This window comes from Neovison vison, chromosome 4 (assembly GCF_020171115.1).
Source record: "Neovison vison isolate M4711 chromosome 4, ASM_NN_V1, whole genome shotgun sequence".
In the NCBI taxonomy this organism is placed as follows: Eukaryota; Metazoa; Chordata; class Mammalia; order Carnivora; family Mustelidae; genus Neogale; species Neogale vison.
Window position 1 is genome coordinate 26,075,720 of NC_058094.1, and position 25,417 is coordinate 26,101,136.

General features: G+C 35.2%; 1 protein-coding gene across 1 annotated transcript in view; it reads left to right on the forward strand.

The window, feature by feature from the left end:
- The window catches only part of CSMD3 (CUB and Sushi multiple domains 3), a 1,253,935-nt gene that overhangs the window by 662,601 nt on the left and 565,917 nt on the right, over window positions 1-25,417 (forward strand). The window contains exons 12-13 of the mRNA XM_044245069.1: window positions 566-669; window positions 18,549-18,661. Coding sequence (XP_044101004.1) covers window positions 566-669; window positions 18,549-18,661 — 217 coding nt within the window. The remainder of the gene's footprint in view (window positions 1-565; window positions 670-18,548; window positions 18,662-25,417) is intronic.

A 25,417-nucleotide genomic window follows, 5' to 3' on the forward strand; every position in this document is an offset into this window, starting at 1 on the left:
GTAAGAAATAATACTAAGTTACTTATTGTGATGTAATTTGCTCCCAGTTTTACTAACATGTTATAATCATTTGAGGGATTCTGTTACCAAAGGATACACAAAAGTAAATCCAATACCTTTAAATCTGGTAATTTAGATTCAAATTTAGCTCTAATGTTTTTTTAAGCTTTACTATTTAATGGAAATAGCATACTGTGTTTTTCCATGTTAGTTTTATAAAAAATATATGCAAATGTATGGAAAACCACTCTCCGCCTACATGTACTTTTTATAAAGACTTCTCAAAGTAGATTTGCATTAATCATGCTTCAAATAAGAGTTTCCTATAAACAGAAGCCATGCCATTTCATTGAAAAATTATACAGAAGGTGCATTAGAGCAAATAAAAATCATGAAAATTATAATAATTGGATATTAGGGATTGTCAGACATAGTCTGCTCGCATGGTATTTATATGGATAAATACAATGAGTCTGATATGTATTTTCAATGTTTCTTTGCCCGAATTTTTATTTTTATTACATATTGCAATATAATTGAGATGTTTGTTTCTGTTTATTGGTAGGTCATACAGATAAATTTTGAAGAATTTGATCTGGAGATTGGCTATGATACATTGACCATTGGTGATGGAGGTGAAGTTGGAGACCCCAGGACAGTACTCCAAGTGTAAGTGCTCACCATCTCATTCTTGATTTTGCCTATCAGGTCTTTATTAAATTTTACCCTTTTTTCTCTTTCTTCTTTCTTTTTTTTTTTTTAGTTGGTCCTTTCCACTACTACCAACAGAAGAAGCATAGTAACTTGGTTATTATCATCAACCTACATATAGTATTTATTAGTTCTTCTTCAGTGAGGCTTAAGATACTGGATCCAAACAGAATTTTCTAGACTCCACTGGCAAACAGAAACCTGTCAGAAATGGAAGTTCACAGTAAAATTGCAGAGTGGATGATTAGGGTTTATTTTGGAAAATACCCTTGCCCTTAGAGTTTAGAAATGGAAAGGAAAAAAAAAAAAAAGTATAAAATGGATCCCAGGGGACTCTGATATCGGTACTGCAGACTGGTGGGTCATGTTCGTGTATTGGCTGTAAAATTCCTAGCCATTGAGATCTGAAGTTTAGATTTGAAATAGATGAAGTAGAGCAACTGGGGGTTTTGATGTGGGCTGAAACAATGATCATGTATCAAAAAACAGGGAATGCTAAGAACTTATTTATTCCCCAGTCCTTGGGCTATTCATTCCAATAATCTACCTCTGATAGTGGCATGGAAAATATTTTGGGGAGACTATATTGTGTTTTCTCCTTTGAACCTCAAAAATTTAGGATTCACTTTCTCTCAGAATTCCTTTCATAGCTATTGATTTTCAGTTCAGACTTCATGAACACATGGATTTCCCTAAACCATCAAATTGAAGTTCACACTGAGTATTTCATCTCCAGTGGGAATAAAAATTAAAGCTTCATTCTGTGAGCATTACCTTTTAGACTATTCAATCAATAGATCTAAATTGGTCCCCCTAGTGAGAATGTGGGAGGGCTAGGAAAGAGAAGAAAAAAAAAAATACACTATGTTTAAAACACCCTAAGACTGTGAGAGTAGCAAGTGTACACACTATTCAGATCCAGACCTTATTGTAATGATATGGATCTAATTTTTCTTATAAAACTCAAAATAAAAAAAAATAGGGCAATACTTTTACAACTTTTAGATACTAAGAGAAAAAAGAACTTTTTAAAAAAATACAACCGGGGCCTGGGTGGCTCAGTGGGTTAAGCCGCTGCCTTCGGCTCAGGTCATGATCTCAGGGTTTTGGGATCGAGTCCCGCATCTGGCTCTCTGCTCAGCGGGGAGCCTGCTTCCTCCTCTCTCTCTCTCTGCCTGCCTCTCTGCCTACTTGTAATCTCTCTCTGTCAAATAAATAAAATCTTTAAAAAAAAAATACAACCATACTCTAAAGAAAAATTAATTCCTCCTTGATCAAGAGATGCTCTGTCTAAATCCACACTGTTCCAGGCTGTGTGTGTGTGTGTGGGGGGGGGTTACACCTTGTTTCCCACCCCACCCCGCATAATGTCCTTCCCACCGTCACACACCGCCACCACTATCTCTCACCACAGTCTGCCATTTTCTGCATACCTACCATCCCCATTTGACCTCAGTTGCAAAAACAAAAATAAAAAAAATTATTAGTGGTTTTGCTGCTCACTTCAAAATTTTAATTGTCAAGTGCATATGATGCTCTTATTTCATTTTATATTGGAAGACAGGGGTGGGGAGAATTTTAAATTAATTTTTAAAATCCTGTCTTGAACAGATGAAATCAAAAAGTGGATGAGGTGTGAGGTGAGAAGCATGGGATAATTAAGTAAAAAAAAAAAAAAAAAAAAAACAAAAAAAAACTTACAGTTGATTTTTTGAAGAAGATTATCCCCAAATTAGCTGGACAACAAAAGACCCTATAGAGAACAAATGTATGGATGGGTAGTGCCTTTATAAACCAAATAAATAGTCAAATGGAAATAGCTGTATGTCACAGACTAACATGAGTTTCCTTCTGTTGCTGGTAGGAAAAAGAAGAAAAAGTTATATATTTTTTTCCTCTTCTCATATTCCTCTTGTTATACTGTCCCTTTTTTTGTGTAGTCGTTCTACTTTGTTGTTATATTTCCCTCACTCTGAGAAGTTATATTAATTTTGAAAAATTTATGAGGTTCCCATTTTTCGTCCATATTCCTCTGTCTGTAACCAGAAACTGTTTCTCAAACTTGCTTTTCTCCCTGAGAAACGAAATTGCACTTCTCTGAAAATATAACCCTTTTCCTAAGTAAGGATGACTGAAACAGAACTTAGGTAGCACCTACTCCTGGAGGTGTTCAAATGAAAGCTGGCTGACTCACTAACAGAGATTTTACAGTGCTAGAATTAGATCAGAAGTTCCTTTGAACTCTAAGATTCTGTAATAATAGAACTTAACTGGATTTGTATCCACCAGAGAAGCTGATCTAAATTTGAGTGAATCTGAAGCCTATTTCTCAAGGTTAACTTTCCCAACTGTAGGACCGCCCATTTTGGCATTTGCCTTCTAAATATTAGAAGTTGTATATGAAAGCTACATGTCATCAAATATAGTATGTTCCATTCTCCTACCTTGACAAACGCACTTTCATGATGACCTGAAAAGACAAATTTGCATTTGGAATTCTAGGAATTGTGTGGTTTCCTTATGGGGACATGAAGTCATGGGGCAAATATGTTCCCAGCCCCAGCCTACAGCTGCCACCCACTCTCACCAACCTCAGCTCCTCCTTCACCAAGCTGTGGTCTTCCCAGCCTAAATATTTGAAGTCCGCATGCCTCCCTGCAAGTACTGTCCACTGCCCAAGGGTACACATATGGGTCTTATGTCCTGGCCCTGGAAATATGCATGTGGAAAGGAGGCTTATGTGGGTCCAGATAGCAGGCAAATCCAGGGTACTGGGTGCTAGTGAGTTGTAGGACAGTACTTCTCAAACAAACTGTAAAATAGATTTGTTTTCATTTCCAATCTATCTTGAACTGATACTTTTGTAAAGGGAAGGGAAAATAAATGTGTTGAAAAATGAAATAAAAACATATGAGTAAAATCCCATTATTTTTTTTAAAGATTTTTATTTATTTATTTGACAGAGAGAAATCACAAGTAGATGGAGAGGCAGGCAGAGAGAGAGAGAGAGAGGGAAGCAGGCTCCCTGCTGAGTAGAGAGCCCGATGAGGGACTCGATCCCAGGACCCTGAGATCATGACCTGAGCCGAAGGCAGCGGCTTAACCCACTGAGCCACCCAGGCGCCCCTCCCATTATTTTTATATTATGAAATTCACCACACACAATTGCTCTTAAATTACTCTAGAAGTTTGAAAGACTTACTCCCAATTCCTGTACTGATGGCACAATGGGCTGGAAACTAGCCTAGAATCTGGAAGAAGTCAGGGAGGGAGGCAGCACCAGTAGATCCATCAACTCCCTGGGAAGTGTTAAGGAAAGGTCAGAAGGACACCCTCCATGGGGAAGAGATTAGAAAAGGGGTCCTCCTGCTCAAGTTGAAAAACAATATTACATAAGTGGCATGATAAATTGTCAAGAATTTTTAAATTTTAAAACCCCAGTTGAAAAGAATTTATTTAAATGATGCCCTTCGGGGTGCCTGGGTGGCTCAGTGAGTTAAAGCCTCTGCCTTCGGCTTAGGTCATGATCCCAGGGTCATGGGATCAAGCCCCACATCGGGCTCTCTGCTCAGCAGGGAGCCTGCTTCCCCCTCTCTCTCTGTGCCTGCCTCTCTGCCTGCTTGTCATCTCTGTCTGTCAAATAAATAAATAAATAAAATCTTTATAAATAAATAAATGATGTTCTTCTAAAAAGGTAAAACTAGTCTCCATCAGGACACCTTAGTTAGCAATGTTTATTAATCTATGAATTCCTTTTCGATATTTATGTTTGATTTATATGCTGGTAAATAACTTTTGCCACCAAAACTGTTTTCACAAATAAATTCATTTTAAGAGATGTGATAGCTAAAAGTTAAAAAATGTAGTAAAGTAAATAAATAAATAAAAAGGCATGCATCTAACAGAAAACTATGTAATATCATATTTTAAATTATCTTATAAGAGGATGAATTCAGCTTATATTAATTTTATAAGTTCTCATTAATAAAGACAGAACACATCACTTTGGTAAGTATTTAGTCAGATATGAAACATACCAACCTATTTTGTTTAGGTCATAGGATTAAATTAAGCATTAGAAATATGTAGTGTTTTTGTTTCTCATTTAATAATATTTAAGTTCTAAAATGTAAAGTCAATTGTCATATTCTATTCCATAAAATATATATATATATAGTCCATAAAGTCACAATATGTTCAATAGCTAAAATAATCCTCCATAAAAAGACTAATTATGAGATGTTTTTAAAAACCATTCTTGTAATTACTTTCTCTGAAGTACAAAGCATTTAGTTTTTGCAATATAGTAACTTAAAAATAATTTAAGTATGCTACGTCTCTTTACCTTGAGACTTTAGCCCCAAAGAAATATGATGAAGTTATCAGCAATGAAATCATTAAGTAATAGAGAATTATTAAGTAATAGAGAATGTCCATTGTAACTGGACACCATATGTAATATGAATTTATCCATTTAGTTTTATCAGATGAAAATTCCTAAAATACTGCAAACTTAAGTTGCAAACCTAAATTCACAATTCAGAAATGTGTTGCTTCTGCTGTTTGCTGTCTCATAATCAAATTGCCCATTTATACTCTTGTCTCTGTTTCTCATTCATTTTCTCTCCATTGGAATTACTTGGAGGACATTTTTTTCTTTTGTGAAATAGCATTTTTTTTTTTATTCCTGACAACCGTGTGGAATTATAGTGACAAGTGTCAAAAGATCTCAGAATATGAACTTAGCCAGCTGATAAAAATTCAGGTAATTGATTTAAACAATCATGCTATTATCTTTTAAAGTTAAAGTAACAGTAAGTTTCTCCAGATTGTTTTCCATGTGCTTTTTTCACACTTATGTGTAAATTCACCTGACAGTGAAAATGGATGTAATAAATTTGAGAGAACTACGAGTGGTGATAATGCAGTTACTGGCATTGACTTCACCTCCAACTCTCATTTCGTCTGCATATAAAAGGAGAGGATGTTGATTACTTGTCCCAACCTTCTTGTAGCATCAAAGGAAGACGGTTACGCATTTGATCAAGCATGTGATTCTCTTTGTATTCTTGCCTTTTCTCTCACATGCTTTGCTGTTTCCTTATTGAATTCATGGTGACACTGTTAAGATTAATTAGGTGAAAACTTGCAAAATAAAAGATGAAGTAAAAAAAAAAAAGTCTTCTATGCCTAAGATACCTCTGGAAATTTTATGAATATGCACTGATATTGATTGGATGACATTGTATTTGAACTAGTATCTTAAGGGGAGAAATGTTGTTTTGGATATCTAAACATAGCTAATTTCTTACTTTGAAATTCTAATTTCTCCTATAAAATCAATGTACAGTGTAAAATTTCCTTCTCAGTTATAAATTGATAACGGCCAGCAATACCCCTCCCTGGGTACTCTCTGTCTCTCTTTCTCTCTTTCTCTTTTTTAAATTTTAAATACACCCACACTTTTGTTAATATAACTTTTAAATAAATATTATAGTCATTTTAATATTTTAATAATTATATTAGCTTTTTTAGATAAGATAGCTTTGTTATACTTACAGATTATTGTTATTTTTCTCAGCTCATTGGTCTTTACGTTTTGACAAGCTACTTTGCCCAAGGTTTTTTTTTTTTTAAACTACTCAGTGATTCACTCTGTAAAAATCTAGGCTCTACTCTTCTTGGTATCAGACCACTACACATGATATTTGCCTTGAGCAAACTCTTCTACATCCAGGGAATTTACCTTCCCAAATTTGCTTTTGTATTTCCCTCTCTTAATAATGAAAAAACCTAAATACCAAAAACACCATGGGCTAATGAAAGAAGGGAATATACTAAATATAGCAACGAGGTAATATTTTTTTAAGAGAATGCTGACCACGGTATAAATAAAAAGTGCTTAGAAAATTGACCAGTGAGCAAAATTCTGCATCCCTTATCTTAGAGTTATGAAAAACAAGGAAAAAAAAAAAAAGCCCTCTTCTTATTGCTCTTCACTCTGCTTTATACTCTGCTTGCCATCCTCCACCACGCACACATACTCGCTCACTCGCTCACACATGCTCACCATCATTTTAAGTTCCTTGAGAACAGTAACTATCTGTTACTCATCTTGGGTTTCCCAAAATACCTAACACAGAGCCTGTGTTAACACTGCTAGGTATTGCATGAATTACAGTGGGAGAGGCAAAGTTACTCCGCATCGAGACACTTACTGAGACATGTGAACAGAGAAGGTATCTTTGCAAGCATTGGCAAGGACATACGGTGCAGACATGCCTTTCTTTCACTTGGGCTGCTGTCACAAAAATACCATAGACGGGGTGGTTTATCAGCAACAGAAATTTATTTCTCACAGTTCTGAAAGTTGGAAGTCCAAGATCACAGTGCCAAACACACATTATTTAGTCCTGTGGAGAAGATTTAATGCATACTCATGAAAATGACTTGCTGTTGGGCAATAGTAAATATATGCCCTTGGAATTTAAGAATTATTTAGGCCACAAGATGAAAATAGTCTCTGTGACATGTTGATTTCTAGCAGCAAATTATTAAATATAGAGGTAGCTTACTTTTATGGTTCTTCATCCTTTTTTCATTGTGGTTGTAGCTACATCTTTCTATTATGAAAACACTGACAATTTTACTAAAGAAAAAGTCAGTTGCTATTGTTTGCTTTGGTTTGTGTATTTATTTTTGCACGGATTGAATTGTCTAAAATTTAAAAAAAAGTCTTTTACTTAATGTTTCTCTCCTTTTAATCAGAAATATTTGTACTATGGTAGGCATTTCAAAAGTGGTTGTAAAAAAAATGAAACAAAATATAAAAAGGGTATCTAAATCAGCTGGATTTCCTCCTATTAATAGCAAATATTAAAGCCTGCCCCTTGCTAGAGTGCTAAAACTATAACTGAAGGATGGCACACATAGCTGAACACAAAGTTATATGTTCTGAGGTCTTCATCTTCACATTCTCTTTCCTAAAACAAACGATACAGAAATATTGTGTATGAAGTGAGAACTGTGACAGATACCCTCATACACCTTATGCTTTTGAATTAGCCAATAAGAACTTCTGAAACTTAAATCCACGAATGAAATAAATGTCATAATTATGGATTACTCAGTTACCTAAATGAGCTAACATTTATGTAGTTCTGTTATTTCTAATACTCCATGTATTATCATTTTTAAAGAAATATATTATTATTCCAATATGTTGATCCACTTTTTTCCTTTTTTATTTTTCTCAGGTTTATTGAGCTATAACTGACAAATAAAAGTGTTAAATATTAAAGGCATATACTTGATGATTATATATATATATATATATATATATATATATATATATTCCAATATGGGCTCAATCCCAGGACCCTGGGATCATGACCCGAGCCGAAGGCAGAGGCTTTAACCCACTGAGCCACCCAGGCACCCCAGTTAGCATCCAAATCTTGATTTCACCTCAGGTCATGATCTTAGGGTTGTGAGATCAAGCCCTGCACTGGGCTCTGTGCTGGACATGGATCCTGCTTAAGATTCTCTCTCTCAGTTTCCCTCTGCCCCCTTCTCCCTCATGCTCTCTCTCCCTAAAAATAAACAAACAAGCAAACAAAACCATACTAAAGCCATTTGAATACTCATTTGAAATAATGTGGGACTCCCTCCTCCATGATTAGAAAACACCCTTTACTGTCAGGGATGGGAGTTGAATAGAAAGTTGTCCAAAGTAGGTGAAATTTCAATTTGAGTCTAAACTAAAGTGCGTGAGAGGCTGTTGGAAGGACATTAGCCACTGAGCCTGCATCCAAAGAGTGTGGTTTCAAGTGAGGTACCAATGTTAATAAAATATAACCAAAAATAAAATCACCACCAACAAAGTGAATTCTCTTCACTACATGAAGAAAAGAATAAATCAGTTTTACTCCTGAGTAGGCATTAAACCAGAATATAACATACATTATTTGCAGTCTGCTAAAGAAATTACAAAAAAAGAAAAATAATCTCATCCATTTATATAAGCAGATACAATCCATTAAATACGTGTTGGTTATCCTTATCAAAAGTAAAACAAAATTAACTCTTATCCATATGATAAGCTGGAAGTTACACCCTGGAGCAAAGCATCTAGGCTTTAACTCTCAGGCACAGAAGCAGGATGAAGGGGCACCATCTTTCTTCATGTTCACATTTCAAAGAGATGGCTCTAAGGCCTTCATGAAAGACATTCTTGGTGTGTAAAACTGGAAGAGTTTTGTTTAGCTTTTACACCATTTAAATAGGCCTGAAAAACACCGAGAAAGCAAGTATTTATAATTTTAAGTTTTCTAAAGGAAATGATAAAAAGAAATGGAAAAGTAGGAAAGTTTTCTTTCCCTTTTGTAACCAAGGACAATTTGAAACTTTTTTTTTTTAATTTGTATTTGCACTTATAATTTTTCTTTTTGTGACTACTTTATAATAAAACTACAATTTTATAATTATCTCAATTGCTGTTTCTACTTTGCTCTGGGCAGTTTGCAGTCATCTAAATATACAGCAAATTCACAGTAAAATACAAAGCAAAGCAATTATCAGGAATACAATAGCATGAATTTAAAATTTCAGTACAATATTAGCTGTGGAGGAATAACCTTTAAATATGTTGTACCAATGGTGAATGGGTAAAGAAAATTCTTGATAGCAAAGGTCAAATATTTTCTTTCATCATACATTAGTTTTACAAATTGCTATGTTGCCTATATTGCTTACACTTTTAAATGATTCAATGTTTATTGTATTATTTTATAGTTCCTTATGAAAGCTTACTAATTTAAACCTAAGGAGTAGCTTTACCCTGGAGCCTGAATCTAATTTTGTCAATAAGAGTTTATTTCTTTAGAGTCCCAGTAAACTTCTCCTAAGTTCTCACCAATTACATAAGTGACATTACATTTACAAAATAATCTAGGATCTTCAGTAATTATTCCATCTTTCCAGATAATTTTTCCCAGATGGAAACACAAAGATACCCAGAACCATTATCTAGTATTATTGTGAGGCACCTGTTGAAGGGTACATATTGAACTTCCAGTGTTCAATAATACATGACTCTAATTATTTAAATCTTGAGGACAAACCCAGCCTACAGGCCATGTTTTGCATGGTCAAAATCAATAGTTATATTATTATAACAGTCAATTAAATCTCCATAGGTAATAGACATTCACTTTTGCTTATCTACACTTGGACTGGAGAGAACTTGTTATTTTACAGTTAATCAAGAGGCATTAAACCTGTCTTCTATAGCTTAATTTGTAAACACTGGATTTCTGTTAGTCTTCTAATTAAATGCTTTTCATTCTGCAGCATCCTACCAGTCAAACAAGTTAACAAAACTGTTTTTTTTTTTAATGTCAAAATTATAAAGTGAGTATCTAGATGGGCGTTAGTTATTTTACTTTGGTATTATTAAAACTTACTAAAAAGATAATCTCACTTTTTGCTCTGTCAATAATTAGATTGCTGGACTAAGAAGTCCAGACCATGTGTTGACCAGTATAAGAGAAAAATTGTGCCAGACCAGTTAAACAGTTAGGGAAGACTTTATTCAAGACTATGGACTCCTACTGGGATAGGGACCAAGACTATTGACACAGGAGTCAGTACTATTATAGTAGGGAAGAGGAATCAAACTCAACTCTACTGAAATAAAAGGTGGGGGGGGGATTTTACACACTGGGGTAAACTTTAGGGAAAGTGTTGGAGAAGAGTAGTGGGAGATTGGTGGATGTGAATAGGTCATCTGCGTTTGTTAACAGATGCTGATCAGAACTGAGCTCCTGCATGTCCGCAGACAGAGAGTTTGGAGTGCTAACTCTTTTCATGATTATATTTCAGAGGGATGATGGCTCCCAGCTCCTTGAGAAACACATTCATAGGTTGTAGAAAATTTGCGTCTTGAAGTGCAGAGAAAAGATGTACAGTTCTAAGTTTTCTAAAGTAAAGGCTCTTCAAAAAGGTAGAATAAGAGCCTGTAATCAGGAATGAGACTCTCAAAGTTTAGTTAAGCTCAGGGGAACATTAAGGCTGTCTTTGCCACTGGGAATATAATTTTGAGATGTCTGGGTATAGTGATTGTGGGGCATATTATTGGGAGTACAGAAAGAAAAATATAGTTTAACAAATAACTTGTTTTTTTTCTGTAATAAAATGTGATTTTTTAAAAGAAATTTAAAAAACACTGCTGTGAATAAGACAGTAAGGCAGTCCATGAAAATCATACGTTCTCTAGAATACCTTTTTTTTTAAAGATTTTATTTATTTATTTGATAGAGAGAGATCACAAGTAGGCAGAGAGGCAGGCAGAGAGAGAGAGAGAGAGGAGGAAGCAGGCTCCCCGCTGAGCAGAAAGCCTGATGCGGGACTCGATCCCATGACCCTGGGATCATGACCTGAGCCGAAGGCAGCAGCTTAACCCACTGAGCCACCCAGGCGCCCTAGAATACCTTTTTTAAGCTGAGTTCCGTGTCATCCTCGGTTGCTCTAGAAAATTTGATTTTCAACTCTTTTGTAAGACCCACTGCCTAGCCCTTTGTGGCTGCTGGCTTCACTTGGCAAGCGTGGGTCTCCCTGCGTTTTCCTTTCACTTTGATCATTGTATGGGTGATTAGCAGCACTTGAAAGAGTCCCTCCAGCCTAGGAACAGACAATCTTTCCTCTACAACAACTTTAAGTAGACAGAATCTCCTGGTTAATAGAGGTGGCAGACTTCTGGTGGGTCCTTCAAGGTCCTTTGCCTTATGACTTTATGTCTCAGGACTTCTGGGGAAGAAAGAAGCCCTTTGAAGTATTGGACGTGTTTATGAGAGGATTCAGTTAAATTGGGTACAGGACATGATCTCTGACCCAAATTCATAAGCCTGCCAAATATAAGTTCAAAGGGAAAATATTTTGCTTGCTTGCAGAGGTTGCTCTAATTTTCCACAAGGCTAGTAGTAAAGGTCTAGACCAGTTTAATCTATTATATTGCTGAATTTTAACAAACGAGTTTGATTGTTCTTACTGGAATCTGTAAATATTTGCATCATTACTAGATGGCAGTGGAAATCAGATAACTTCCTCTCTCTGATTCATTATGCTCTAGTATTCCTTAAGTGGAAAATGTTTGAAGAAAGACTTTACCACTGCTTGAGCATTGGCATCTGAAGAGGGGAACAACTTCTTCAGACCATCCAGATATCATAATCCCATAACTAGACAAAACCTCTTACATTCCTCAGAAATTAATTCTATGAAATCCAAATGCCACCAAAATTTTAGAGAAGTTGGTTGGGAAAAACTGCTTACACAGACCTTAGGAGAACCTGTGAAGAATTCTACTGGCACATTTTTCATCTCTTTAATATGTTTTGGATAACTTCATCTTTTTAGATATATGTAGTAATAGTCTAGTGCCTTTAAAAATCCTTTTTTACTTTGGCATTTATGTTGATGATGCAACATTGCTAACCAAGAAATAAGGACTGTGGCATGTGTTTTTGTTAGCTAATTCCCAGAGTTCAGTGAAATTTCTCTTAGCTCCTCTTCTAATCCATTTGTATGTTTTTTGTGTGTGGGGGTGTGGGAAGCATATTTTTGGAAATTAACAAAAATTGCTTGTTGTATTGAATGTGAGGCTTCTAAGTTTGAAATCTGCCGCATTTAACAGTGGCTTTTGAAGCTCTGTCAGCAAAATCATTGCCTTCAGAAGTTTTCATTCTGCCTGCGTGAGCCCTGCAAGAGATTACTGATCTGAGCAGCCTTGAACAAGTCAGCTCTCAATTTTCCATGAGATTCTTTCCCCTCAAAGTGGGAACCTTCTTTTTTTTTTTTTTTCCAAATTTGTTCTGCTGCAAGACAGACAAAAACACATACTATATGGGGGTGCAATTACCATGACTGCTATTGATGAGGCTGTTTGTGCCAACTTAGTTCGAGGCAAAATAGAAGCTTCCAGAATTTTTATAAAGAGTCAGCATACCATACAAAGCCTTATGCTGGCCACTTTTATCCTGAGAATATGACCCATCCACAAACATTATGAAATTGTCATTATGAACAAGAATATCAGACAAATCGAGTCAAAGCCTCGTGTCTTCTTCTATTACCATTGAACAGTATGATTAGGATCTGGTAAAAACAACACCGACAACAACAACAACAAAAAAACAGGATCTAAGAGACTGCATTTCCTAATAGTATTTTTGTTGTTGTTGTTTAATGACCCTTTATACCTAGTCTGATGGCATACCCACAAATTTGTAACCTTACTTGTAAGATAGCTGTCACAACACATAGGACAGGAAAATAAGTCAAGTGACTCAAGGTAAGGACTTGAGCCTTTTTAAAAGTGTGTCTGGGGGCGCCTGGGTGGCTCAGTGTGTTAGGCCGCTGCCTTCGGCTCGGGTCATGATCTTGGGGTCCTCGGATCGAGTCCCGCGTCGGACTCTCTGCTCGGCGGGGAGCCTGCTTCCCTTTCTCTCTCTCTGCCTGCCTCTCTGCCTACTTGTGATCTCTCTCTGTCAAATAAATAAATAAAATCTTTAAAAAAAAAAAAAGTGTGTCTGGTGCTATTACAGCGTCCCAGTAACCACAGTGCCCTGATCCAGAAGATCTGAGAAATACATTATCAATGTGTGGTCTAATGAATCCTTGCTTTTGAGTTAACGCTCCAAACGCGGCACCCTTATTTTCATGACAACACAACTAGAAAGGCTTTTCCAAATTCAGAATTCCCAATGCTGAGCAGTAATCTCACAACTGCTCTATCAGAGTTTTTGCCCTCTCTGTAAAAGTTTGAATTCATGGTCTACGGTATCCTCTTAGTCCCCAAAACTGGGGACTTTATTTAACAAGATATTTCATTTGCAAAATGGGCTGTATTGTATGATTTTGGGGCCTTCAGCATCAAGAGATACCCTAAATATTTTACCTCAGTTTGGCAGTAATACAGCTTATCTCGTGAGGCCTTGTGCCCTTGTAAACAGAGGGAATTGTAACAAAGCCAAAGTATCAGATCTGCTTGGCTTTTTAGTTTCTGATTCTACCAGCAAACCATCCATATATTGAATACCTATGGATCCTTCTGGCGGGAGAGCTGTCTCTACGTTTTCCCATAAATGACTAGAGGAATAGCGGGAGAGTACTGAAACGCCTGAATTTTTTTTTTTTTTTTTTTGGCCATAAATATTGGACTCCTTCTTAAGTAAAAGTGAACAAGATTTAGACTTGTCCATGAGAGGAGCTAGAAGAAAACAAAAACAAAACAGAAATAGATAGATTGGAGAAAAACCTTTCAGACAATGCTACCAAAGTTATTAAAAGTTCTGGTTTAGGAACTATACACATGAATGGAACAATTTTATTTATTTCCTTAAGATCTTGTACAAAAGTCAACCATCTTTATCATATTTACTTTACTTCTTTACTGGGAATTTGGCAGTAATAATATTATAGGGTGAGTGCCCTTTCTTTTATAATTATCCTTTGATTTTTCTAATTTTTTTTTAATAACTGGTTTTTCCCTTCTAATTGAGCCCTCAACAAAGGGTATTGTTCAACATAAGACTAATGCTTCTGATAAGGGATTTCTATGGGTTATACATCTTAGATTAAATTAGTGTTGTTATTCCTTGGGCCCAAATTAATACACTGATTTGTTTCTGCTCAGGTTACTTTTTCAGTGTGGTACAGGCTTGCTATTTCCTACTATACCCCTTTTCTTTCAGAAAGTACCCAGTAACCAAACCAGATGCTTTTTCTGAGGGTAATTCACAGACATTCCAGATGGAATACACAATATGGTAGTCTTAATTTGCACAAGAGGTCTCTCCCCAATAGGTTTATAGGACAATCAAAAGAAAGGAAGAAAATGTGTTCCTCAGCCACAGGATCTATTCAGGTTGGAACCACAAAGAAAAGAAAGGAGCATAAAGCTGATTCAAACAACCTGTATTGATCTATCACCAGATGGAAAATGAAGACTTTCCAGGGAAATTTCAGAATAAGTAACAGTACAATCTACCAGAAAAAGCAATGATACATCAGCCAGAGGGAAAGTTATCGAAGCATACATTTTACCAGTTCCAACCGCTGAGATTTCCTCACTCTGTCTATTTTAAACCATTTTCCCAGTTATTCTTTAGCCTTCTGGGCATTCCTGATTCCTATTTCTGCAATTTATACATCCCTGGAGGCTTCTTTTCTCCATTCCCTCTTCTAGTGTTGCAGCCTCTTATAATAGTAACATTCTGTTTTCTCTTCAGTTCTCTTCACAGATTGGCCACCACTGTAGAGTTAATTTCCTTTAGTAATTAGTCTTAACCGAACAGTTAACTTGCCGCTTTTTAACTTCTTATTTTCTTCTTCATATTTGTGAAGATTGTCCCCAAACTGAGTAGCTACCGCTAAGATTTGAGTAATAGTTGCCCTTGCCATTTGACCCCCCTTTCTTTAATTTGAGCTTGGATAGTCAACAAGAGAGCCAAGACAAAGATGGATAGAACCAGAGGACGATTTTGACCTGTTCCTGAATCCATGCTAGTAAACTCTGAAAAAGTATCAATAAATTTTTGATGGAAAATAATAGGGGATTCTCCTGTCTTCTGTTTGTAACACTGGTTTTTCCCAGCTCACCTTTAGAGGAAAAGCTGTGAACAGTCTCTTTTAGTAGGTCTTCCAAACGGTTAGTTTTTCCGCAGTTGTGGAGGCTGGTGGATAGCTGGCTACTTTTTGGCGTGCTGGTCATCTTCTTGTCCCCAGCATGCTTGCTCCATCAAATGAGCAAAATCTTTGGGCTTCAGAATTCCAGGAGCTAGTACACATCTCCATGTGTGGCGGTGTAAATTTAAAGAATAATGAGACAGGGAAGACAGAAGGAGCAGAGAGAGCAAGAGAAAGAAAGAGAGGGCTTCTGTAAAAGAGAAAGTCCCTTGAATTCTCACATTTTCTCCCATTGTTCCCAGTCTTTCCACTGATTATCCAAACCGCTTTTTAACTTTCCTCTTAGAATGATAGCCACGCAATCAATACAAGTATCTAATTTGCTTGGTATGAGGCCCTCCTAAAACACAAAAATCCTGAAAGACTAGATTCTCCTATGTATTCCAAATATGACAGGGGTATTACCCGTTTAAGAGAAAGAACCGCAGGCTTCCCATATTTTTTTTTACTACCAAAGCTAATCATGATCTTAGATCATGATTTTGGATTTTAGAGCCCAATTTACCCTGGTATACTAGATAATAAAATCTTGAATTTGAGAGGGTGGTTCATTGAGATAGTATTTCAAAAGAGCAGGGCACTGGAAGAAACACTTTATAATCCAGGGTCTCTTACTAGATTGTTTATAACCATGAGACCTTAGCCGGTCCATTTAATTCAAGAACCGCCATTTGGATCCTATCCTCATCACCAAATTGTCGGGGATATATAATTAAAAATAGAATGACCTGTCAACCTCGTTAAATCTCTCCACAAAATGTAAGCAAGAATAAAATAGTTTTAATGTTTAATAAGCATTAAACCAGACTGTGATGTGTATCACAGGCAACCCACCCAGGTGATTGCAAAGAAATAAATCTTGCCTTTTTATACAGTCAGGCAGATACAATCCATTACATGTATGTTAACTGCCCTTATCCAAAAAGATTTTTGAATAAAACACCCATCTTTTTGATGGACAGGAAGTTACCTCATGGGTCTGTATGCCTACACTTAAATCCCGCAAAAACAGGGATACAGAACAATATTCTCCTTGATGATCACATTTCAAAGAAATGACACCCAGACCTCCAAGAAAGACATTCACAGAATGCACCATTGGCAAGAGGCTTATTTAACTTAAAAGATATTTATATAATTGAAATAAACAGAGGTCATTTACAATTTCGAGTGTTCTAAAGGAAATGCTAAAGAGAAGGGGGTTTGTGGCATCGGGGAATTTTTTAGTTTAATTATCATTATTTTTCAGATTTGTATTTACACTTACACCAGCCAGGAATGTGGAATCACAGAAGAACAAGTTAGCAAGGGAACAACTTTGCCTGTATGTGTTAGCTGTTCTTTATGAACTGACAAAATATGCTGGAGGTTTGGGGTAGTAAAAGTTCAGAACTGAAAGGAAATAAGAGAACATAAGAAGGAGCAATTATGCAATCTTCTCCTGAAAACAACTTTTAATAGTGTGAGGCAGATTGTTGGCACATTTGATACGGTGTATCTCATGCCTACTTCATAATGAAACCATTTTGCTTTCTGTCATGTCTCAGAGCTTGAGTTCTCCTTACTCTTGCCCATAAACTCTGTCCCTGCTATAGCTCAAAAGTTTAGTACTTATAAACTCACCAATTTGAAAATTGAAATTTCATATGCCACAAAATTTCACTGAATGATCTTTCCACATGATGGGGGGAAGTGTGTGTGTTTACCCACAGATATGTATACCCACAAATATGTATACATGGGGCAGATAAACATCTATATTACAAAGGAGAATGTTTGTATGTATATCTTTTATATTATAATAATTCTAAATTTGATCTGGCAGGAAGACAACAGACCTTAAAATTCCATAATACAGTATATTTCACAGTGTTCCTCAGTATCACATATAATCCCATAATTAAAACACAATATTTAACTCGGCTTATTTGAGATAGAGTCCCCATAAATTCTGTAACACTGGACACTGGTAACACAGCTACATTTAACTCAGTCGGCTGATGTTATTTTATCCTTTTGGTGGCTAGATGATGAGCAAAGCATTTTGCCGCTGTGGTCACTTCGGGGATACGGGCATCAGTGCTGCCCTCTGCTGGTGTAATTGTAGTGTAGCCTCTATCCCAAAACCTGCTCTCTTAAGAGGCCAATTTTATTACAGAGGGAAAATTTATACCTTCTCTCCTCACGTAATTTCCCAGAATCTTCATGATCTTAGCAATAAAGTACACAAACACTTAGGAATTCCCCCTTTTAGAAGACTCTTTTCAGTATATAATTTAAACTTCCCTATCACTGTGGATATTTTGCTCAGCAGTGAGTCCATTTTTTCCCTCTTCCTATTCTCGACAGACTTTTCCCCCCAAGGTCTTATTTACTCATTTGCTTTCCTCCTTTATATGACCCTTGGCTTTGGTTCAAGTATGTGACTGTAACATAATTAATGACAGAGGAAACATGAGGTAATTTCCGTTTATACAATTATAAAATTGAGCTTTACTGAATGAGATTATTAATGCATTATTAATGCATAGATTCAGTGATGCTGTATCAAACTACCAGCATGTTCTTTAAAATGAAACTATTTGCAGTAAAAAAAAAATACATGACATATGTTGTCTGATATCAGTACTACAAAGGGATATACGATATTCCTTGCCATTTTATTGTTTTGCACAGTGCTTAAATATTTTTCACCGTATTTCTTTAGAACAAAGTTCTGTAAAACTTGAAAGGTTAAAATGAAGAGCATTCCTGGTGTTTAAAAAAAAATTAAAGATATTTTAGATCCTCTTTTTCCTTTCAATTCAAAAAGGAGTGTAAGATTCTCTGATAGTCTAAAATTTAGTATCTTGCCTGAGGGTTATGAAAGACCTAACCTAGTTAAACACATGAAATGATACTTACTTATAATAAATCTTGATCACTAAATTGTGCTGTTTGTTCTGTTACATCAATGCATAGCCTTGCAAGTTTATCTGACAGCTGTTTTTTTCTAGCCAAGAAAGTACTGAGAAACAGTTCTATGTCATCATTTGCATGCAGAAAGTATTTTAATAACCTATTTCTCTCTTCTCCGTCCATCTCTGTTTTAGGCTGACTGGAAGCTTTGTGCCAGACTTGATAGTGAGCATGAGTAGCCAAATGTGGCTACACCTTCAAACAGATGAAAGTGTCGGCTCCGTTGGCTTCAAGGTCAACTACAAAGGTAATGATGAATGGCTACTATGGGAAATATGTTATCTTAATACCACCAGAGAATACTTTTAAATTCAAGTTTAATTGCATCTACGAAATAAAAAGTTTTCCCGAACATAGACAAGAATATATTCTAACAAAACACTTCTCTTTTTAATTTAACTATAAATGTTGATTTCACTTTTCTTGAAATAAACGTAGGCCTTTTTTTTCCCCTTATAATGTGTCTATTTTGCATATCTCGTCTCTCCCCGGTCCACTGTACTATCCCTATATGTTAGCCACCCTGGACTCCTAGCCTCCTTATCCAGAATAGACAATGTAATTTTATATACTTTATACGATTTGCTTGACAAAAATAATATACTAATTAGTTAATACTAAAATCCAAAGTAAAGGACTTAATTCCTCCAAGAATCCAGAGTACCATTTTTTTAAGGGGTCATAGGGATCTACCAGGTATTCTCTCAGATTAAATACATCATTTTGGTGTTCAAATGATCAATTCCTGTGTAAGTCATAGACCACAGATGTGCTAAATTACCACTGCCCACCCGGTGTTGGTAGTGATGCAGATTGATGATTAATTACCTGTTCACAACAGAATCTTTTAGTTCCATTTATAAGAGATAGATGCAAGTGTTATAAAATCATAAATATCCTTGATGAACCTTGATTAAACTCAAATAGAGACAATGGATATATATATATATATATATATATATATGTCTATGTGTATGTATATATATATATATGAAATGTGAATATAGAATTCTAACTGAAAAAATAGTGAATGTTAATAAATTCAATTGAAATTTATACCTTAAGAAATGAAAAGTTTTAAGAAACCATCAGAACATTCTGTGGCTTGATTTTATTATTTCTGTTGTGGTAAAAATCATTATTCTCTCTCTTCTCAATTTTAACAATAGCTGTTTAGAATTCTCTTACTTGCATAATAATAATTTGTAATCGGTTTCCTTTTCCGAACATTGGCTTGCCTTGCCTTTGTATCTGGACACACAGAACTGAATGCATGATGTTGTCAGGGAGACCGAACACAGGCATCCTGTGTTTTTAACTTGTGACTAATTTGGTGCTATATTAATTTGAATAGTTCAAGAAATTTGTATAAATGTCAGTTAAAAATAATGAAAAGGTTACCCTGATTATAATTTCAAATATACCCCTCCTCCATTTAAAAATCCACATCTCTGCTCTCTGAATAAGACAAAATTACAACATTTAAAGAACGGTCAGTTTTTGTTGAAAGTATCTATGTTTTGATGTTTTCATTTTTTAAAGAAAATTCCACTCTAAATGGCTAAAGGGAATTGGCATCCTTATATTCCCCTTGGGTTTATTATTTTCTTCACCCTGTGAAGGTTACCTGTCAGAGAACCTGCAGTTGTTTAAACCTTGGAAACCGTATTAATCATTAACGATAATGCTTCAACAAAGAAACAGTTGTACTAGAGCTCATGGACATGTCGGAGCAGTAGGGATTTCTATCGATATTTACAATGTTCTCCACTCTGTGCGGTTCAAGAGCTGAACTACATGGTAAAGTAGTACAATTAAACATTATTTTGGTTTCTTTCTGCTCAGTTTTCAAAAAATATTTTTTAAAAATCCTAAGTATCTGCTGTGTGCTGGCTTCTGAATGAGTTGTTGAAAATAGAAAGAAGAGCCAGGTATTATCTCTCAGGGAAATCACAATATAGTGACAGAGAAAAACATATTCAATGATTCAAGCACAAATAATCTACAGAAATGAGAGAGTTGAAACCAACACAGGAGATTCTTACTGAATAATGCCTTTATTCTTTTCCCTTCCTTCAGTCTATTTTAATCTAACGTCCACACTGGGAATGGTGATCTCCAGCAGCAGAGAAGTGTCACATTATACTCCTGCTGTAGGTGTTTCCATAATTTTCTTCATGGCTTAAAGATAAAGTCCAAAACCTTGAGACGTCTTATCTTCCAGCTTTCTTCACTGTGTCTTTGTCTTTCTACAGCCCAATTTTACAAAATTATCTGTAATTCTCCATCCCAGCAAGTTGTTTCATACCTGTCCTCTCTGGACTTTCAGGCAATTCCATCCGAATTCTCTATTCTTATTTTAACAGCATCACATCACCCATCCTTCAAGACAAAATTCAAATATTTCTTCTTCTGTGAAGCCTTTCTTAACTCCATTCATCACAAAATAACACTTTCTCTGTTGTATAAGACCTGTGCCACATAGATACTATACTACCAGATGGAAATATATCCCTTTTCATATTTCCATTAGCAACCCTTTGCTATGTCATCATGATTAATAAAACTGAACAAATGATTTAACATGTATAATGTGATGTAATAGAGGGAAAAATATGTCCTTAAAATTTTAGTTTATCGTGATTTTTTTCCTACTGTGAAAATCGTATTTTTTGCATTCTCCATAATATAAAACCTGAGCTCAAAGTTGAAGCAGGGTTCATTTTGACAAGTTTTGAATTTTGATGTGCAGATAGCTTTAGCAACTTTGCCTACTAAAAATAATTTTCATAATTACCATGCTCTCTGTTAAGTAGTGTGTTGGTTCTAAATGGAACACCTGCTAAAAACCTTTCCAGATTTGATCTAAAGATATCTTCTTTTTGTCATCTGTAGATTTTGTATGACATAGCACTGACTGTAGATTTCCTGTAAATTAAGCATGTTTTTCATTTGGTCTATTTTCTTTTTTTAATTTTACGGGTAGCCACTAAATTATGTAACCCAGATTTTTTTATGATACATTTTAATTCTTAAATTGTGTTTTGCTAATTGCCTGTGACCATGCTTTTGAAGTTTGCTTTAAAAGAAAATAAATTTTCAAATGAAATCTCCTATTAAGAAACCAAAAATAGAAAAAAAGAAAATTAAAAGCTGGGCTGCTTTGATGCAGGACTGGCATTCCCCAATGGTCAGACTGCCCCTCATTCCCTCCAAGTATAGGGAACCTTAGTGCTCCAAAAAACTCAGTTTGCAAATGGCCTTTTCTAAGACCATACCATTGACTAAAAGACCAAAAATATATCTGTGAATATAAATGATACATAATTGCCTAATTAAGTCATCATTATCTTTAGAACCTCAGCTTTAATCTTTGGAAATATCAGTGCTTTTTTCTATAGAATTTGGACAGCAACTATCTTAAACTGTAAAAAAGCAACAAATGTTGAAAATCAAGAAAATAGTTCTTTATTATAAATGAAATTCATTCTTATTCAATTAAAATTCATTTAATATTTATTATGTACATAAAAGTATGCTGATTATGGTTTGCAATAGCAGAAACGCATAAAATACCACTGTATTCTTCAGAAGTTTAATGATATCCCTTATTTGTTAAAAACAGTGATGTCCATATTGGGTATAACACATCAGCCATCCTTCTCTGCAGGAAATCTATGAGTTTGCCAAAGTTATGATTCAAGTTATGACAATAGGTGTTCCTGCTAAAAGGGAAGAATAACCTAGCTTTTTATCCTGCCCCATTAACCTTAGGAAGATTAGTTTTGTTTTCTTGTTTTATATTGTCATTATTTCAAATGAATATTAACCAGAAAGGAAAATAGTTTTTTCACTGGACCTATTAGCATCCATTAACACTGCACTATTTTTTTTATGTATTTTCATCTTCGTCTGAGTAAACCTAAGCAACATTAAAAGGATAATTAATAATTACTAAGAACCTTATATATCGCCATCACTTTACCTGCATTAACTCATCAAATCTCATTAGAACTCTGGGAGGTATCAATTATAACTCAATTTAACAGATCAGAAAACCGACTAGGATGTAAGCACTATGATGATAGGAAGTTGGTCTGTTTTGTTCATTGCTGTATTCTCAGTAGCCAACATAATGCCTAACACATAATCACCACTCAATAAATATTTGTGAAATGTGTGAATGAACGGACATGAGTATCATATCTTTAACTTACTGCAGAATCTAGATACAACTCTAAGTTTGTCGACTTCATGATACTTTCTATTATATGATATTACATCCTATGTAGGTGTGAAGTGTTTTTGGAAAGCAGAAAGGTTAAAGCCTGAAGACAAGCTGAAGACACTGATCAGTGTCTAAAAAAAAAAAAAAAAAAATATATATATATATATATATATATATATACCACAAGATTGAGTTAAACTACTGAGTTCCCATTGTCTCATCAGCTACATGTAAAAAAACATGTATACACAGCAAAAGCCACCTGATTTCAAATGTCTGTACGTTTTTATTTCCATATAGTAACTTTATGTTCTTTAGAAATATTTGGTTAAGAGCTTGAGTTCATGGAAGAAGCCATATATAAAGAAAAATCTTCAGCTTTCATAGAGTTCTGAAAGTGCTATCATCTGCTGCTTTTAGAAATCAGGTATTGTAACTGACTGATTTTCAGTTGCGTGATGGAGTGCATTCTCATCAATATAGTATTAATAGTGAGCACTTGCTGAGTCATTACTGTTTTTTTTTTAAGTTTTTTTTTAAGATTTTTATTTATTTATTTGACAGAGAGAGATCACAAGTAGGCAGAGAGGCAGGCAGAGAGAGAGGAAGGGAAGCAGGCTCCCTGCTGAGCAGAGAGCCCGATGCGGGACTCGATCTCAGGACCCTGAGATCATGACCTGAGCCGAAGGCAGAGGCTTAACCCACTGAGCCACCCAGGCACCCTGAGTCATTACTGTTTTTAAACATGTGCGTCATCTCATTTAATCAACTGTAGCAAACCAATAAAGTAGGTAATATTATCCCTATTGTATGGATATTGTATGGATGAATTAATTAACACAGCAAATAAGGTGATTCGTTCAAGATCACATAGCTGGTGTGTGGCAAAATTAAGATATGACTGTGAACTCTACGTTTTAAGACTGCTGCTTTTCAGAAACTTCTATTATTTCTGTAAATCTTTGCTTAAATTTAAATTTATTTAGATATTTAAATATTAAAATAGCTCTCAACTAAAGCACATGGCCAGAATCTAAAATTTTGATGAAGCCATCTGCTTTTATGGGATGACCTAAAATTTTGAAATGGAACATTTTAATGAAAGATGATCATTTTAGTTAAATATTTAGAATCATTAATTTTTATGGTTAAAGTGAACTGACAGTCCTTTTCTGTCCTTGTGGAACTGAGGGCAAGGAATTCCATTATTTGTCAAATGCAAGTTTTTACTAATAAGGGCATATGCCAGAGATAAGATGGATTGATACCATAATTTGAAAATAACACGAGACAAATGTTTAACCCTAATTGAACTTCAAATTTAATAAAAACAAACCAAAAAACCTAGCTTCTTGAAAATACATATTTAATGCTGGAGGTGTCATTTTTTTAACCTATCAAATAATGTCTTGAGAGGTTAATTAGAACATTTCATAGATACCTTCTGATGATATTTCAAATAATTTATCCAGAAAAAATCTTAACCAACAGTTCAAGCATATAGATTTTATGCTTTTATAAGAGCACATTTTTCTTCTCTTTTTCTTCCACTGTTTTCTCTCTCCTTCTCTTTCTCTTTCTCTCTCCTTTCCCTTCTTCTTTTATCTTTATTTTGGTATATTGTACATATAACTGTCTAGCTGCTTTTCATTTGTAAATATATTATGACAGTTTTTGCAGTCAATTTGTTTGGATAGGTGGCAGTCCTCTAATGACTATAGGATAGCTCACAAAAAGTGCACACCATAATTAAACATGAAGCAGTAACAATTTGCATCATTGTCTTTATCATGATATTAAAATGTTGAAATAAATATTCTTGTACAATTATCCATACATTTTTTTTTCTTCTTTTACTAAGGAAGCAGATTCCGAATAGTATGGACATTTAAATAAGAAATGGATCTTGAGTAATTATTTCCTAAATTTTATATTTTTTCTTTCCCAGGAGTATAAAAAGGAGGCTTTTCCCTATGACCTAAAATGGAATGCTACTAATCTGTTAGGCATTTGCCCATCTGATGTGTTATAAAAGCAGTATTATTGAATTTAATGGCTACAAGGTTGTTAACCATCTTGTCATAGATTTATTAACAACCTGGACTTCATCCTCTGAAATTTTTCAGCTTGATGCTCTTTGGAAGGCATTATTAACGGTCACAATTTATGTACTTTTCCTTTAATTCTGGGTCAACAGAGAATTATACTTTGCTGTCCTCTTGAAGTGAAGTGTGGCCATCTGATGACTAAAATATAACTAAGTGGCTATAGTCACTCCCAGGCTAAAGCATTGAATACATTGGTGTTCTCTTTCAAAAGGAACAAGGAGACAGTAGCTCCCAGGTAGTACAGATACAAATTAACGTTTACTTCCTTTAGTTTGTGTTCCTGAGGGAGAATGGAGCATAAAGGTCCCCACTTCACCCCATCTCCCAACTATATATATAAGTAGTATGAGTATGAGATGCCCCAGCGTCTCACTTGGTTAATCCTCTGAATCTTGTTTTCCTCTGGGGTCATGATCTCAGGGTCGTGAGATCCAGCCCCTGCTTGAGTTTCTGTCTACCACTGCCCCACCCCCAACTTGCTTGAGCACACGTGCACACCTGTGTGTATGCATATGTGTGTGTGTGCATGTGTGCTCTCTGTCTCCCGAATAGATAAATAAATCTTTAAAAAATATAAGCTTGAGCAAAATATAAACTTTGTTTTGTTAAGCCTCTAAAATCTCTGGGTTAATTTGTTAGTCCAACATAACCTAGTACATCCTGGTGA